The sequence below is a fragment of the Indicator indicator genome, chromosome 1 (assembly GCF_027791375.1).
Source record: "Indicator indicator isolate 239-I01 chromosome 1, UM_Iind_1.1, whole genome shotgun sequence".
Lineage (NCBI taxonomy): Eukaryota > Metazoa > Chordata > Aves > Piciformes > Indicatoridae > Indicator > Indicator indicator.
The window spans coordinates 41,565,838-41,584,187 of NC_072010.1; the positions used below are offsets into that span (position 1 = coordinate 41,565,838).

Consider the following 18,350-nt stretch of genomic DNA (forward strand, 5'->3'; position numbering starts at 1 on the left):
GTGGACATTGTTTTGTTACATTCCACCTACACATAGCTAAAATTCAGAAGCTCAGGAGATATGATCTACCTCCAAGTATTTGGATTACCAAGCAGTGCACTTTCTGTCACAATATTCCTGTTCAGCATTCATCAGGGACATAAATACTTCAGTGAATCTTCATTTATTAAAAAAAAAAAAAAGGAATAGAATAAGGATTTCAAATATGTTTCCTTGACCACCCTTCATTTCTAGGAAAAGATATTTCTTATGCTATTTATCATTGGATTATAAGCAAATCTTCTAGTGAGAACAGTTTCTATATACCAGATGTCAAATTATAGACTCAGATACATGGCATGCATCACTGAGTAGCTTCAACAATCAGATTCTATGCTGCTATTTTTAATACATGCTGATATTAAACAGGCAACTGATTTTAAGTTCAGTTCTGACCCTTTCAACATGTTGAATTCCTAGTCTTGTTCTGTACTTGAACAAATCAGAGACATACATGCAACAACTTTTTTTAGCTTTAGTGTATCTGTAATTCAAATTCACAGTTTTTACTTCAGAAGTCCATCCACTGTTACTTTAGAAGAATGGAACAATAATCAGCTTGCTTATGAAGCCATGGTGGTTGCTGTGGATTTTCTTACTTTTGTTGATTATTAGATGGATGAATTTGGTAAGTTACCTATGGAAAATTCATTTTTAAAAGAACCTAATAACTAAGGCAAATAGTAGCATAAAAAGATGCAGAAGGGATGTATAAAAAAAAGTCCCTTGGAATGTGCTACCCCTTCAAGAATCATGAAGAAGTGAGAAAAGAACATGGAGTTCTCTCTTGACAGGTGAAAGGGATATGTAGCAAGATGTCATGACAAAGAGTTTCTGTAACTCCAAAAATACATGTTAGGGCAAAACAAAATTACTCTTAACAGTACTGACTTTCATAGCACAGCTCTTCTGAATGTTTTTTTATCTCTACAAATCACCTTACCAACTGTCTTTTCATAGCACTGTCTCTGTCTTCTGCAGGTTGCAGACTACAGGAACCACCCAGATCTGGAAATCATCCCAATGACCTAAGTGCAGATGAAGGATAAAACAACGCACAGGTAAAGTCCAGAAAATACCTGCAATTCTTCATTCAAATTTGTACAGGATTATATTGGTATGGGATGCCTTTTGTGCTCCTGTGTAATTCCTCAGTGACACTTCATATCGTGCAATTAAAAAGCAAAACAAAATAAAACAAAACTACACACACAAAAAATTCACAAACAAACAAAATACCCCAAAGAATTTACTATACACATGGGTACTTTATTTTTTTGCCATAACTGAATCTAGGGAATCAAGGTGTTTCTTTCTGGAGCTATGTACTTGGATGTGTAGTAGCAGGTTGCCCTGCTGCTGGAGGTCACTTCAAGCTAGCCTCTCACTCAGCTGACATAGGGAAATTACAACATCATTGCATGGCCAAATTTATGATGGAATTCAAAAATACCCTGATAAACTGGAAAAGTTGTACTCACTCCATGAGAATGGATGTATCACATTCACTTTACTTGAGGTAAAGGAAGCAAAGAAGAAAAGGATGTCATATCCCCTAGGGCACTCACCCATCTAAGTTCTCACCTGGCTGCCCACCTCACCTGTGTTAAATCCATGTTAAAACTTAAGACAGTTGCAATAATGTAAACAGCAAAGGAACCAGTCCTAAAGTAGGCATCTTTAAGAGTCAGATCACAGCAGCACGTACTGGATGTCAATTTGGAAGGGGTAGACAAGTATGTACCTCAGTCCTTGTTCAGTGACCTTGCTGTGGGAATATGCGGATTCAACCACAGGGGAAGATTAAACATTCAAGGCAAGACAAAACTATGTTATCCTTAAACAAATGTCCCTTTCAAAAGCTTAATACAAAGCTGATCTAGAAAGCCTGCAACTATAATGATTTCATGTTTTGCTGATCCCAGCCTTTTCTCCTGAAAGACTTTTTAGTGGTCCCTAGCGTAAAGTTGAGATCAGCATTTAAATGCAAGTCTATCTTTTTAACGTAAGTCCTCAGGAGCCCAGTGGATCTCAGTGATACTGAGAGTTTATAGATTTATGCATGGAGATATATATATATCACACTTTATAGCTGATGACTGTATTTCAGACTTCTTTTTTTTTTTTTTTTGGCAAAAGATTTGTAGTTTCTGTGGTTTGTGGTTTTCGTTTTTTTGTTTTCTTCTCTCCTTTTCTCTGATAATGAAAATGCAAAGCCACTGCCTAACAAGATCATTTTTTCTTGTCTGAAACCCTTCTTTTTGCAAACAGTTAGGGACCAATTATAGGTATTCACAGTATCACAGTATCACAGTATACCAGAGGTTGGAAGGGACCTCAAGAGATCATCAGGTCCAACCCCCCTGCCAGAGCAGGATCACTTAGGGTAGTCTGCACAGGAATGCATCCAGGTGGATTTTAAAAGTCTCCAGAGAAAGAGGCTCCACAACCCCCCATGGGCAGCCTGCTCCAGGGCTCTGTCACCCTTACTGCAAAGAAGTTTCTCTTCATATTGAGGTGAAATCTTCTATGTTCAAGTTTCAACTCATTGTTCCTTGTCCTATCACTATGAACCACCCAAAAGAGCCTGGCCCCCCTCCACTTGACACCCACCCTCACATATTTATAGACATGGATCAGATCCCCTCTCAGTCTTGTTTTCTCAAGACTAAATAGCCCCAGGGATCTCAGTCACTCTTAATAGGGGAGATGCTCAAGTCCCCTAATCATCCTCGTGGCTCTCCATTGGATTTTCTCCAGCAGGTCTCTGTCTCTCTTGAACTGGGGAGCCCAAAACTGGATGCAGTATTCCAGGTGTGGTCTCACCAGGGCAGAGTAGAGAGGTAGAAGAACTTCCCTAGACCTGCTGGACAAACCTTTCTTGATGCATCCCAGGATCCCATTGGCTCTCTTGGCCACAAGGGCACAGTGGTGTTCCATGGAGAACTTGCTGTCCACCAGCACTCCAAGGTCTTTCTCTTTCTCTTTCTTTCCAGCGGGGCAGCCCCTAACCTATACTGGTGCCTGTTGTTATTCCTCTCCAGATGTAGGACCTTGCACTTGTCCTTATTAAACTTCATGAGGTTTGCCTGCACCCAGCTCTCCAGCCTGGCCAGGTCACGTTGGATGGCTGCACAGCCTGACGGGGTGTCAGCCAACCCCCCCAGTTTTGTATCATCAGCGAACTTGCTGAGGGTGCACTCTCAATGCCCTCATCCAGGTCGTTGATAAAGATAGTGAAGAAAACTGGACCCCGTACTGATCCCTGGGGAACACCACTTGCTACAGGCCTCCAAGTCAACTCTGTGCCACTGATGACAACCCTCTGACCTCTGTTGTGGAGCCAGTTTTCAATCCACCTCACTGACCAACCATCTATGCCACATCTCCTGAGCTTTTCTATGAGGATGTTATGGGAGACCGTATCAAAAGCTTTACTGAAGTATTTCCCATCTCCTTCTAATTTCTACACCTTCTGTAACTGCCGTTCTCTCCTAGGTAACAGGAATGCTACACATGTGAGGAATTTGAGGCAAGCACTCTATATTCATCCTATATACCTTCTTTCAGTAATCCTTACCACTTATTTTAAGGTGATAGATAATTTTTACTGTAAACGAGAATATTCATGAAAGAAAAGTAGAACTCTGAAACATAGTAGTTTAGCTTGTGTAACTTCTATCTTCAATAGCTGTTATTTTGTGCCTCTTTTCCCTTCTACAGAAATGCCAAACAGATAGTCTAGGTAAAAGGCTAACAAAAATCCTCTTCCTGTGCTGTGCATCCCACTGGTTACACCATTTAATACTGAAGAAATTTTCTTTTTTCTTGGGAGACCTTCTGGAAAAGCTGATGAGTGCAAAAGGTTTCATGTTCAAAGATTAAAAGGGCCACTAGCCTGCTCACTCAGCTTCTTCACTTACTTTGTTATCTAGACCTGATTAAATCAATCTTGGTCTCCCTAAACACAGTATATAGGCAGGCTCACTTGGTGCTTCTGTACCTATACATTGTAATTTTAATTCCCACTGTGACCATGAAGCAACATATGACCCTGTCAAATCTCATCATTAGGAAATGTGACAATGGGGATCTCTAGTCAGAGGTCTGACACCTTTAAAGTCCTGACTTTGAAGGGAGTCCTCCATGCCTCCATTAGGAACAGCATATACTGCTGTTTCAAGGCATGGAATTTTTCTTGGCTTTTTTTTTTTTTTTTTAGCCCATGCTTCTCTTAATCCACTAATAATCTGTGTGAATTTCCTTGCACCTCAGCTTCCTTCTTCATCAGCTGTCTGCTGTATCTGCCAAATTTATAGAAGATCCAGTTTAGAGGCAACCATCAAGAGCCCCTTGAGCCTCTTAGTTCTTCCATTTTTTTTGCCTGTGGCTGAACACAAGACATTTAACCTCTCAGCTTTAATTTTTGTCACTTGTAAAACGGGGAAAATAATCTTTAGTATCTGCCATGAAAGAAGTCAATATTCATCACAATTAAATAATTGGAAGGATTTCAATCTAGCATAACATCAGTCTGCTGAAATCTGGAATCACAGTGTTGGGTTTTCTTTTCCAAATCAGTGGCTATTATTACTTATCACTGCTCACAGTGACAGCAACAACAAAAACAGCTTTTTCACCCCAGGAGTTTCTAGTCTGGAAACAAAACAGGGACAGAACGAGAAGGCAATAGAATAGAATAGCAGTGGGCAGAACTCTGCTTAGTTGCACAGGTACCTGTTTTGACTTTATTTTAAAGCTTCCATAACTGTTGGGTTTTTTTGTTTTGGTTTGGTTTGGTTTGGTTTGTTTTTTTTTGAGGGACCTTATGCTAGTTTGGAAAAGTATCTCCTTTCAGGGAGAGTTCAGTCAGAAAACAAGAAAGGCATGTAGAGGTTAATAATGGAAATACTTCTAGGAACTGGATATTAGGATGGACTTACATGACTTACAGCCAGAAGCAGTTAGACACTCTTGTTTTTTTTCAGCCAGGATATGAATGTAAAATGTGTGCTTGATAAAATAAAGCTTTCTTATGTAAATATGATCTTAGATAAACCTAAGAGCCACACCATGTCACCAAGCTTAAAACAGTCCTAACTCTACCTCATTTTATTCACATTCAGAAGAAAAGTGAGCATACCAAATACACAAAAGGTACGGATAGTCTGCTTCCTTTGGTCTGAGAGTATCATCTCTCAGATAGCTTCAGAGATGAATAGAATAATATATTGCAGGCCTAGTTTTGTCTGAGATGATAAAACTATACTTCTTGTAATCATGCATCCTCTATATCTGAAACTCTGTTTTGCCATTCAAGCTGCTTTATCATAAAAAGGAGGAATGTCTCTTTAACAAACTTTTAATTTATTTTATTTTTAATTTTATTTCACAGTGACAATTAGGCAGAGTCAAATTCATTGAATCTATGGGCAGACAAAAGAAGTTTTCAATTCTCTGATTAAATCAAGCTTCTTTAAGTATGAAAAGTCCTGAGCATTTTCCTCAAAATATCTTCAGCTTAAAAATTATTAATGTCTCTTCTGAATAGCATGACAGGAAAGAAATGTGCAAGTAGTTATGTCTGAAGGAAGAAAGGAAGAGAGCAGGGAAGGAAGGAAGAAGGGGAGGAAGGAAGGAGGGAAGGAAGGAAAGAGGGAAGGAAGGAGGAAGATATAAATGTGTTCCTATATCAACATGCATGTGTGCTTATGCACAAAAAATAATTTTTTAAATAAGAATTATAATAGACATTAATATTTTAGAACCAGCCTGGGGTACATAGGAATATTCAACAATACATATTGGTAATATTGGTGTGTTTTACAACATAGAATAGGAAAGATGAGAAACAGGGGATACTTCTGAAAAAGCAATAGAACTCCACAAAAGAATATAATTAGATTAAATATCTCAAAGTCTGAAATTGATTAATACTTTCCACTTTCAAAACTAAAAAAAAAAGCATATACAGAAGACAGATAGATATCTGATTGCTATTCACTAATTTTCACTTATTGAAACCTCTACCAAGTTAATGCACCCTGGTTGCATGCACATATTCAGCTAAATGGAAAAAAGCTCTCTCTTTTAATAGTGACATATTAAGGCTTAATATGCACTTATAACAACTCTCCTAGCAACTTTTCAAACACACGTGGTGTCTTAGAATCAGTCATAATTGTTTTATCCTGTAACGAAGTGTCCCATTTGGGCCTGCTTCCCACTTGTGTTGGCATCTACAGAATGAGTTCTGAATATCCATGATTAATCCCAGGGATTCATTATCCCCTGGGATTTATAATTCCGTTGGGTTTCTAATCCAAAAATATCAACCACTATAGAAGCAGGATACTGCTGAGGTTCAGCATAGTGGACAGAAAACTGTAGTAATATGGGTAGCTCGTTTCTCAGTATGCAGTGTGCCTTCTCTCATTGTCAGTGAACCATACAAAATGAAAGGATCATCCAGCATCATAAACTAAGCAGGAACAGGGCACATTCAGTATGTTTGGTGACACAGTCCTTGCAAATTTTAGGGAAACTACTGCTGTCATAGTGTGGCAGTTTATGCTGGGTGCCTCCTGTTACTGCCACACAAGCTACACCTCCGGCGTCCTGAATGTCCAACCCAATAAGGTGGACACAGGAAATGGCGTATTTCTACCCATAAATCCTGCTCCCTATAAATCCATCTGCAAAGTCATTCTCTCCCTCTTTCTTCCCTCTCTGCTCCCGTGGGAGATGCTCTCTATCGGGTAACAGTGGAGGAGTATCTCAAGGCCTCTTAGGCCTGTCTAGGCCTAATGCCAGGAGGAGAAGGGGGGGGGGGGGGGGGGGGGGGGGGGGCAGCCTGAGACTTGCCTAGCAGTGGAAGGGGAAGAAAGAGCCCTGGGGGTTTTGGGTAGACCCTCAGGTGGGGAGAAGGGAAGAGTTGGGAAGCCTTTGGGTGTCGTGTGAGGGACTCTGTACGCTTTGTGATTCTTTGCCACTATGCTTGTAGCTTTTTGTAGTTTCACCAGTTGCTTTTCCATTTAAATTTTCCATCACTCTCCAATCCATTTGTGTGAGTGTCATTCTTTTGTCCCTCTCAGGGCAAGAGAGGATCTGCCTGGCCTCAAACCAGCACATATAGTCAACACTGTGGCATAGTTCAGGGGTTCCTTTGGAATGGGGACACTTCCCAGACTGGGATAGTGGTCATCTGGACTTCAGTAAAGACAGTCTAGCTTCATTGACATGAACTGTGACATAACCGCTTTTATTTTATCGCTCTCTACATCTACCTGAAAGGAGGTTGTAGCGAGGTGGGTGTTGATTTCTTTTCCCAAATAACAAGTGATAGAACAAGACAAAATGGCCTCAGAATGTGCTTGGGGAGGTTTAGGCTAGATATTAGGGGAAAAAATCTTCACCGAAAGGGTATCAAGCATTGGAACAAGCTGCCCAAGGAAGCTGGCATAGCTTCATCTCTGGGGGTATTTAACTGATGTGTCAATGTGGCACTTAGGGACATAGTTTAGTGGTGGACTTGGCAGTGTCAATGATTGGACTTGATCTTACAGGGCCTTATTTACTAGTCTTGAAAGAAATATTGAGCATTTTCTTTTTCTTGCTGAGTGACTCTTCAGAATTACAGATGCATATAAATGTAGGCACATCTGCTCAAGTAATTGCTTGAATCCTCACTGTGTCAGTCCAGATCATCCTGTCCTTTGTCCAAATCAATAAAATCCATGAAACTCTATTCTGTATTAAATCTTCCTAAATAGGGCCATTCTCCAAGAAGTAGCATTTTTTCACCGTGAAAACAGAGAACTTCATATTGTCAAAGGAAGAATAAAGAAAGAAATTACATTTACCTTATTTGTGTTTGAGAGCAAGATGATTGACATTATTCTATCTCTAAGTGGAGGAAGAGGTTGAAGTGTAGCAATAAAACTTGTCAAGAATCCTGGCAAAGCAATATTTGATGAAATTTGCTAAAGGAGTAACCACAATAACATAGAACAAAGCACCTTACATAGAAGGTAGCGGTGAAAGGGAAGCAGTAATCAACCATCTCTGTTTCATTCTAGAAATATTCAAACGTTTCCACAGTTCACAGAAGGAATGAGAAAGATCCCCTCAAAAGCATTAATGTGTTTTTTAATTAGAAAGTCAGCAAAGAACTGTCTTCTCAGAGAAGTTTTTATGATTGTGCCTCAGCTTCCTGACACACCTTTCTAGATCCGTGCTCTCAAAAGAACAGTGTCACACAGCAAGGTTTACTAAACATACTGTTTCAGAGCTTGTAACTTCATTTTCTGTAACAACATTAAGTTCTTCAGTGAGGTGGGTGCACACATTTTTTAGGGCTCTCAATTTTCATGTCTACTTTATTATAAAACAGTGGAATTTAAAGCAGTAACATTTCTCCTATGTAGCTCTACAGCTCTTATGTGGGAACCACGTCCATGTGTTCTTATATTGATGCAAAATTAATTAAAGAGACAATATTATTGCCAACTATATTTTCTCTCTGCATCCATTATCCATCATGTTCACAAGCATAGTAACATAGTAAACTTCAGAGAGCTGTCACTCAGATACACATAATTGTACCTCTTCTATGCACAGCAAACACAAATAACTTTCTTGAAAACAAATGCAAAATACAATATTTGCATAAAGGATAAAAAAATACCTAAATTGATCAGGCTTATCTATACTGTGAGCATATGTCACACCATGTCCTGGGCATTTGTTCTGAGCATGTCTTCAGCTTCTCTTTTAAGCAGTCTTAGATATCTGCTTTACACAGGGATAATGCAGAATAAAACTTACGTTTATCCCTAAAATTTAACTTGAGCATATTTCAAGGCAGGAAGTGGGAATTAATTTCCATTCTTCTTCTTCTTCTTCTTTCTTTACCTAAAAACTTTCAAACATAAAATGCCTGAACAGTGCATCTCTAAGACTTCTATGTCCTCAGGAGTTGTTCAACCACTAGGATATACAGAAAGCACCTTCATGTTTGCTGTCCTAAATCCATGAATCTTGAATCCCTGGGTGCACAAGCGGCCCAGTTTCAACAGAATAGGAACATACTGGATTTTTTTTTTTTTAGGTTCTTTCCCTCTGTTTTTTGTTCAAGATGAAGATTGATATAGCATAGGCATCTTACCCTTCACTTTTTGGTCTTTGATTACTTGAGAGGTGTCAGAGTAGCAACTGGGTGTTAAAGCACTGACTCACAAGACTGAAATTCAAGTCCTTGCACTGAAACAGACTTCTACATATTTCTCTGAGCATGTCATAGGAGCAGTACGTGCCTCAGTTCTTAAGTGTAAAATGGAAAACAGAAAAATCTTTAAAATCATGCTACATAATATAGTACAGTATATGACATAGTACATTGCAGAATATGAAAGGTAATCATATTCTATGACAACAGCAAGCTATATTCACACTCTAAATATAAATTAAGACTAGTTAATCCCAGAAAGAGGGACATTTTTCACATAAGTGTCACAGATTCCAATCAGCTCTAATATCAATTGACTATAAGTCACTTGTGATCCTTTTATTGACATCAGTCTGCTTTAGGCTAAGCTCTTTCATAACCTTGTGGTATTTGGGCTTCCAGTACTGAAGGTATTTCAATTAATTGTAAAAGATTGCTGAGATTTTTACAACAACAAATAATTCTGTCTACTTCTGTAAAGCACTTTGTTTCCTACCCTTTATTTTTTGGCATAAAATATCTGCCAATCTCCCTTCTCAGTACAGGAATGGAAATACAGAAAGGAAAATAAAATGGCATAGGGAAAAAAGAAAATGGTGATGCCACTGAGAGTTACAAAAATGCAGCATTGATAAAAACTTCCAGGACAAAAAGCTAGTGTGAAAGATTGGGGGGGTAGGGGGGGGGGGAGGGAGGGGGAGGGGGTGCAGAGAAAGAAAAAAAGGAAAAAAGACTGCTGCTACCTGAAGTGGAAGTTGGATGGTACTTGAGTAGATGCTAATCAAATATTCCCTGTTAAGTAAGAGGAGAAACTCACGGTAAAAAGAAGACTGTAGGCCCATGGGAGAGAGAAATTCAGAGTGTTTGAAATACAAAAGAGAGCCAACGGAGGAGAATACTGTGTTTTCTAGAAGTCTCAGGGATTTGCCACATGACATAGATGCATGGTGAGTAAGACATTCCTTTAATGCTCAGCTCCACTAGTTTTCACTGATTTCAATTGGACTTTGTATCATACCATGTCTCAGCTCAACATAATATCCTCAGCTGCATCTCGCATCCTTTTTTGCTCTCTCTGTTAGTAAACCCATTTGAAGTTTTTCAGATGCCTTGCCTTTTTGCCCAAAAGTGCTTCCTTATCATCATCTTAGTTACATTTCACTGTGAAGGTATATCATTGCATTAGGGCGTACAGTCTTGAGCCTCTATAAGGCCTCTAATCCTTTCCAAACTAGACCTCCTGCTCACAGGTAGCATAATACCTGTGATAATACTTGAGCTTCTCAAGCCAAGTTCTGTGTACCTAAGTAGCATTAGTTTTTAAGGCACAGACTGCATTATCATGTCAGACAGCAACTTATGTTACAGAAAAATGCCACCATTCACTGTGTCACTAGGTCACAAGTGCTCCTCTTTCTGAGAAGCCCAGTGAATTTTGATGTGTTACTCAAGTCCTTCCCACACGTCTAGCTCTCCACATTCGTCATGAACCAGTCTAGATGTCCAAGTGATGCTCTGCAGCAGAAGCATACTCCTGCTCTTTGTTCAACTGCTATAAAAGGAGCTAAAAATGAACATGGCTCTTCCTGGAGGCATCCAGAACTGCTGGGACACTCAGCTCCATGGTGTCATTCCAGGACATCTGGGTCCAGGCTCATCTCATGAGCATTCTGCTGCAGAGATTGCACTGGCAAGGGAGCGGCGTACACCAGATTGTCAGTTTGATCCATGATGCTCCCTACCTAGTAGGAGCCCTCTTTGTGGAATACAAGGTATACACTCATAGAATCATAGAATCAACAAGGTTGGAAAAGACCTCAGAGATCATCAAGTCCAACCTATCACCCAGCACTTCATGACTAACTCCTCTTCTCCAGGCTAAACAACCCCAGCTCCCTCAGCCTCTCCTCACAGGGCTTGTGCTCGAGACCTCTCACCAGCCTCGTTGCCTTTCTCTGGACACGTTCAAGTGTCTCAATATCCTTCTTAAATTGAGGAGCTCAGAACTGGACACAGTACTCAAGGTGTGGCCTAACCAAAGCTGAGTAAGGGGGCAGAATGACTTCCCTGCACCTGCTGGCCACACACATACAGGAATGTGTTTCTCCATCAGTACATTTTTATGTGTAATTATTTAAGAAGTACTTTTATTTCTAGAAAAAGAAAAACAGATTCATCTGGCTCCAACATGCATTCTGTTCTTACATTTCTCTAAAATTAAAGGTGTAAACAGTTTGGCAGCTAAAATAGATCAAAATAATAGAATAAATTTTATATTTTAATCTTATATGTGAATTTATATTTGACTTGATATGTGAATAATGCTATAATTACTTTTTACTGAAGATAAAAATCAGTGCTAAAAACTGTTCTTTATCTGTACGTTTTAAAAAACCTCTACAATACCATCATCACAAGATTCTCTTCTCACATGGCCCAATTTCTCTTGCAGCTCTGAATATTGCCATCTCAGGATCTAGAGGGTTGAGAGACATGTTTTTCTGCAGATGGCATGAGAGAAAAATTAAGAAGTGACGTAGAGAAAGATGTTAAGTAGCAACAGACTAATGGAGAACATTTTGTCCTACTTTTGAGGAGCACATCAGGAAGAGCTTGTTTTTTTAGTGGATCCGAAGTATAATCTTTGGCACTATATGATTGCTGTAAACATTGCTCTGCACTAATCACTACCATATTATTGTGAGTTTTGCTGAACATTTTGTAAAAGTTACTTTTCATTCCTTTTTTCCAGCACTTATCTTGAAAATGAATCATACATACCAAAAGCTCTAGACAACAAATAATGATTAAATTGTACCTTTTCTTTCAGAGATTTATTTCTTTTCATTTTAATTACTTCCCATTAAATCCATGCATTAATTTCTTCTGGGTAAATCACTATAACCAAATAGTGCAAGTAAGAGATATCTTTGATGCATAAACATCAAAGCCTGGAAGAACCTTTTCCTGTGGCATAGTAATGACCAAGCATTTTGAATAATAGCTTTGTAAAAATTAATTCACAAATTTCTATTCAAATATTGATCTAATATCCATACTGAGTCACTACAAACACAAACCAAGAGAAATCTATTTAAAGTCTTCTCTTACAAGTACACCACTTTCCTCCAGTCTTACCATCTCAATCTTAAACAATGAAATAAACAATCTACAAAACCAAACAGTAACTGACCATCTAATTCTCCTCCTGGCAAAGAAGGAAAGAGAGGAAAATCAAACAAACAATAAAATAATAAATACAAAGCTGTAAGTAGCACTTACTAGTGGTATTACCGAATATTCTACTGAACAGTCCTCATTTACCATTTTAAGAGTTAAAAACATCCACAATATGCAAAATCAGTTGGCATACATCAAATGGGGATACGCTGTGTCCATATGACTGATGGGATGGGGATTGTGTACTCTGCTAATTTAGATTTCCTAATGCGAATTTGGTCTTCCAAAATCTGAGCAGAAGAAAATATTTATGAAACAAATATTTATGAATCTAATCACTGTTTGTCTTCTGAGAACACTGGCCGTTAGGAGTGAGCTCTGATTCCTGAAATCATTGAGAGGGTAGATATTTGCTTCAACAGATCAGTATCTTATTGTGAATTAATGCTGGTATAAAATGGGCTTTATTGCCAACATGATTCACAAAAGGGGAAATAAACCCCTTGATTCTTTTAGTAAAGCATTCTCCTGTGTTCTTTTTTTTTTCTTTTTTTCTTCCTATTTATGGATTTGGAAATGCAAAAAAAGGTAGGGAAAGGGTTTTCTTCAGGGCACAAGTAGTTTGTTCTATGTCAGCCTCCAGTGTAGTTCAGATTTTAGCACAGGATCCCCCACAAGCTTAACATTTGAGAGAAAGCTGACCACAGCCCCTTGAGATATTCTCATTACTATTTCTAGACAATCTGGAGTTTGCCACAATGCCTTTTTCACATATATCCCACTTTCCTTAAACAAACAAACAAAATTCAGAAAAATATTTTTGGCCTGTGTCTTCCCTTTCCCTCTCCTTAACTGAGGAAAAACATCTTTCATAGTTTTAGATATCTAAAAATAAAACATTTTGCAACATTCCAATATAACTCTGAAAATGTAAATAATGGCAGCTATCTTTACTTGTAAACACTGCTGTCTGTATTTTATATAGATATTCAGTTCTCTCTATATAGATATCCATGCATATATATCATAGAATCATAGGGTTGGAAGGGACCACAAGGATCATCTAGTTCCATGGGCAGGGACACCTCACACTACATCAGGCTGGCCAGAGCCTCATCCAGCCTGGCCTTAAACGCCTCCCTGGATGGGGCCCCTACCACCTCCCTGGACAACCCATTCCAGGCTCTCACCACTCTCATGGTGAAGAACTTCCTCCTCACATCCAGCCTGAATCTCCCCACTTTCAGCTTTATTCCATTCCCCCTAATCCTATCACTACCTGATAACCTAAAAAGTCCCTCCCCAGCTTTTTTGTAGGCCCCTATGTATATATATATATATATATATATATATATATATATATACACGTTTGTTTTCAGGAGTACAAGGAATGGAATTTCATTTCATTGTTCAAATAATATGTAGTAGCTGCAACAGCCATCAAGTTTCTCTGGCCTTTATCCAACTACAGGCAAAAGTTTACTTATATCAGCAACTGCAGCAGCCTAAGTAAAGGGCACCCTGAGGGTTTGGCTTGTGTAAATGGGGCTCTGTGTGATTACGGCACAGTGAGGCTGGCTTTTGTGGCTGAGGATGCTTCTGGGTCCTTTCCTGTGTGCTCCCATAGGGCTGCAGGGTGGCAGGTTGGTATAATGAAGGAGTCGTTTTCCCAGTGCTGTTATGGTAAAGGCAAAATCACTTCTACTCCCTTAAGAAATGTTTTTAATCACTTCAGAAACACTGTCTGTGGGAAGATTGTTCCTCTGACATACGAATCAAGCTCCTCCTCTCCAAACTGGGAGTGTTAGGGGTAAATGCTCAATATCTTTGTGCATGTGTGTGTGTATACAATATCCAGCCCCTTAAATTTTAATCAATGTAAGTTTTTCTGATAATGGTGTAAGTGTTGGAACTACAGAGCATGCACACACACCTCCAAGCAAATGAAACGTGTCAGCAAGTGCTGTAATCAATAATAATATAATATTCTTCCCTAAATAATGGTACACCAGGAGACATGTGTAAGACACTGATGAATTATTCAGCAGGTCTGCTTTGCTGCTACATTGCTCCTTCTATGTTTTCCTAAAGCTGAAACACCTGGCAGAGCACTCTCTGACTTCATCTTCTTCTCCATACCTAAATCTCTTTCTTCCCTCGTATAAAAATTAAGTTACCTAGGTGCCTAAAGCTTTAAACAGTCTTCAATGGCAAAACTGTGATGTCTTGGAAGTTTCAAAATGCCTTATTTCTACTTGATAGCTTCACATGGGGATTTGCTATCTACTTTAGTAGGTAGCTGCATATTAAAGATTTTTAAAAGTAAATGTTTCATATTATTGAGAATTTAATTCACTACACAGTGTATGACTTTCTGGACAAATTATTCATTAAAAGACACAAGGCAGATGCATTTGACTAGTTAAAATGAAAGGTTAGGCTATGAAGGTCTTATTTAGATTGAACAGTATGTTACTGCCATGGAGCTAGAGTTGGTGTAAGACACTGTTTGGCATTAGCTAGAATACAGTACACGCTAATTTAGTTTTGTAAAGTAAAATTATGCAAGATATTTTCAGTCATCTAGTTCTCTAAAAATGCATGTATATTTTAAGTACAGATCTTGCAGCATGTAATTGAATACAGATGACCTTTACAACACTAAACAAGCATTATAGAAGTTAAGATACACATACAAAACTAGGTTCACAGAAGGAAGGTAATTTCTGCAAGACAAACAAGAATAAAAAAAAAAAAGTCTAAATGTCTTGTTATAATCTCAAAGACAAGCCAGTACATTTTGTTTCTTTTGTGTTTATTTAAGCTATTCTGGAAATTATTTGAATCTTTGGGTAGCAACACATTTGTATCTAGAGATGTTCATCTAATCTGTCATTCTGCTAGAGATGATGAGATCCCTCTTAACGTCTTTCATGTGCTATGTGCAGCTCACTTTTAAATGCCACAAGCAATAAAAATCCGTCACCTCTTCTTGAGGTGCTGCCTGATTCTGCAATACAGCTTACCACTAAGTAGTTTCTTTGATACTCAAGCTATATTTCTCCTGCTTGATTCATGTTCTACTTCCCATTATTTCATGTTAACTCTCTCGGCCTGTGCTATCAAATGAAGGAGGTCTGATTCCTACCTGTACTAACTGCTTACTGCTCTGAATGGAGCAGCACAAAATAAATACCACCCTCCCCCCACCTCAGAAGGTCTTCTCTGTGATCTCCCCTGTGAGACTGCTGTCCACTGCCAGAAACAGAACCATGTATGTGATACTAGAAAGCTATTTTCCTCTTCTAGGAGACACTGCTAGATTGCTACAGAAATACGTCAGAGCTTGTGGAGGCATATGGTGTTTTTAAACAGGCAACACATTAACTCTTGAGCTCTTGCATAAAAAAGGTTTATAAGAACAGTTTCACATACAGTCAAAACTATTTGGTGCCACATGCCCCTCAGCAGATGATCTATGGGGTTGTGGTCCAGCCATCAAAAAGCACAGAAGCAGAAAAAAATGCACGTAGAGCAAGATCACAAGGTTTTGACCTAGATTTCAGTTAGCAGGAGACTGCATCAGAAAATAAAAAATGGACATACTTTGGTGCCCTTGACAAAAAGGCTACAGGCCTGAGTGAGTCAGGAAAATAAGGTGCAACATTGTCTGAGCACCGCTCTAAGCGTGGCAGGAGGATGGAAAGTGACTGCACGTTTGTCTGCAGTAATCCCTCTGTGATTATGAATTCAGATAAAAAGATCTCCTCTGTCAAACAAAATGCTGCTTCAAGCAGGGAAAATAGCTATCTGACTCATGACCACCAAACCAGAAAATCTTTGTTAAACAAGCCATTAAATTTTAACAGTAAAGTTTTGAAAAGTTGACTGGGAAATCTATGTAAAAATACTTGAGCAAAACCACTTGCGCACAAAGTGGAGAGCAGCTCCACGGAGAAGGTCCTGGGAGTCCTGATGGATAACAAGTTATCCATGGGACAACAACTGCCCTTGTGGCCAGGAAGGCCAACGGTATCCTGGGGTGCATTAAGAAGAGTGTGTCCAGCAGATCGAGGGAGGTTCTCCTCCCCCTCTACTCTGCCCTGGTGAGACCTCACCTGGAATATTGCATCCAGTTTTGGGCTCCCCAGTTCAAGAAGGACAGGGATCTGCTCGACAGAGTCCAGCAGATGGCTATGAGGATGGTTAAGGGACCGGAGCATGTGCCCTATGAAGAAAGGCTGAGAGACCTGGAGTTTTTTAGTCTGGAGAAGACTGAGAGGGGATTTAATAAATGTTTATAAACATATGAGGGCTGGGTGTCAAGAGGGAGGGGACAGGCTCTTCTCAGTTGCACCTTGTGATCAGACAAGGGGCAATGGATATAAACTACAGCACAGGAAGTTCCACCTCAACATGAGGAGGAACTTCTTTACTGTAAGGGTCATGGAGCACTGGAACAGGCTCCCCAGAAAGGTTGTGGCCCTGCTGTGGCAGGGGAGTTTGACTCCATGATCGTCGGAGGTCCCTTCCAACCCCTAACACCCTGTGATCCTGTGATCATGTGATCATGACAACTATAATGTTCTACCAGAATCCTTTGCTGTCTCCCTCTGATTCCAGAAGCTGAGATGTGACCTCTTTATTCACCATAATCATTAGAAGAGGTTGACAAACAAGCAATTTTCCTAGAGTGGTTTTATTAACTTTGGCAAATGAAAATTAAATTAACTGCAAGTTTTCACAAATGCAGTTACTCTAGCAAGTCCGGAACATGAAGGAGAAACAAAATGCATTAAATATAAGGAAGTACATGAAAATCATAACTGTCCCTCCATGTATCAATGTGAATGAGGAAATAGTATTAGTTCTTCTACCTAGAAAATAACTATTTTCCATAAATCTTACATGTCCTCAGGCAAAACAAAACTCTCATTTCTGTTTATACAGAGGAGCATAATTTACTAAGCAAAACAGTAACAAGACCACATATGAAAATATATTGTGAACTATTATGTGCAATTCTTTAGTGAAATGATAAATCAGATTATATAATCTCAAATGACAATTCCGATCTATTACAAATATCATCTGTGTTTATTCAAACACTTCTAATCTTAAATCATCACAACTATTACTTCACTCCTTCAAATTCCAGTGAAAGTTTTATATTAAATCGGCCTCATAAAACAGAGCTACACTTCACCAACTGAAAATGACACTACAATGAAATTGTCTAATCTTATTTTAAAGGGCTTTTGGCAATGGCTGCAATATCTTATTGTAACTACCCTATTTGCACTGCAGCATCTTCACAGGAAAGACCTAATTTCATTTAATTTCTTTATTATTGAATTTATTAGAAGCTCTGAATGGAAAGCTTCCCTATCTCAAATTTACCAGTGATAGTTTTTCCCCTGAAACTTTTAGAGGAATTTTCATTAGTACAGATGTAACTAAAGCAAGAGGTTAAAGTGCAAAATATATCCTGAATATTAATGTTGATGTATATAAGCCAAACTTTGAAGTACATACTTCAGGTGGACACCCAGAGCCAAATCTATTTCTCGTTCCTGCCCTGACACAGACAGATCCTGTTGACCTTGACAAGAGTTTGCTTAAAAACAAAAAAAAGTACTTGCAGGAGAAAAAAGTCCTTAAGTTCATGGATGGACAAAGGTGTTCCTTCCTCCATCTGCAATGTGTCCTACTATGTGAAGGAGATCTTGTAATGAATGTCCAGAAGAGAGCATATTGAGATCATAATGTATTGGGCAGGAAGCTTTGTTAGGCACAGAGAAGTCAATCAGGATTTGAAATTATGTTTTTTAAACTGGCATAAAACAAACAAACCAACCAACCCCAAAAAACAGATAAGAACTCTAAATAAAAAAAACAACCAACC

At 38.9% G+C, this 18,350-nt stretch overlaps 1 protein-coding gene across 4 annotated transcripts in view; it reads right to left on the minus strand.

Moving 5' to 3' along the window:
- The window catches only part of PCDH9 (protocadherin 9), a 710,467-nt gene that overhangs the window by 637,018 nt on the left and 55,099 nt on the right, over positions 1-18,350 (minus strand). Inside the window, exon 3 of one of the 4 annotated variants that reach the window (XM_054382635.1) lies at positions 1,863-1,876. The exons of 2 other annotated variants lie outside the window; for them this stretch is intronic. In XM_054382635.1, the coding sequence (XP_054238610.1) occupies positions 1,863-1,876 (14 nt within the window). Of the gene's footprint in view, positions 1-1,299; positions 1,307-1,862; positions 1,877-18,350 lie in introns of all 4 variants that reach the window. One more of the 4 variants, XM_054382642.1, reaches the window with a different exon arrangement.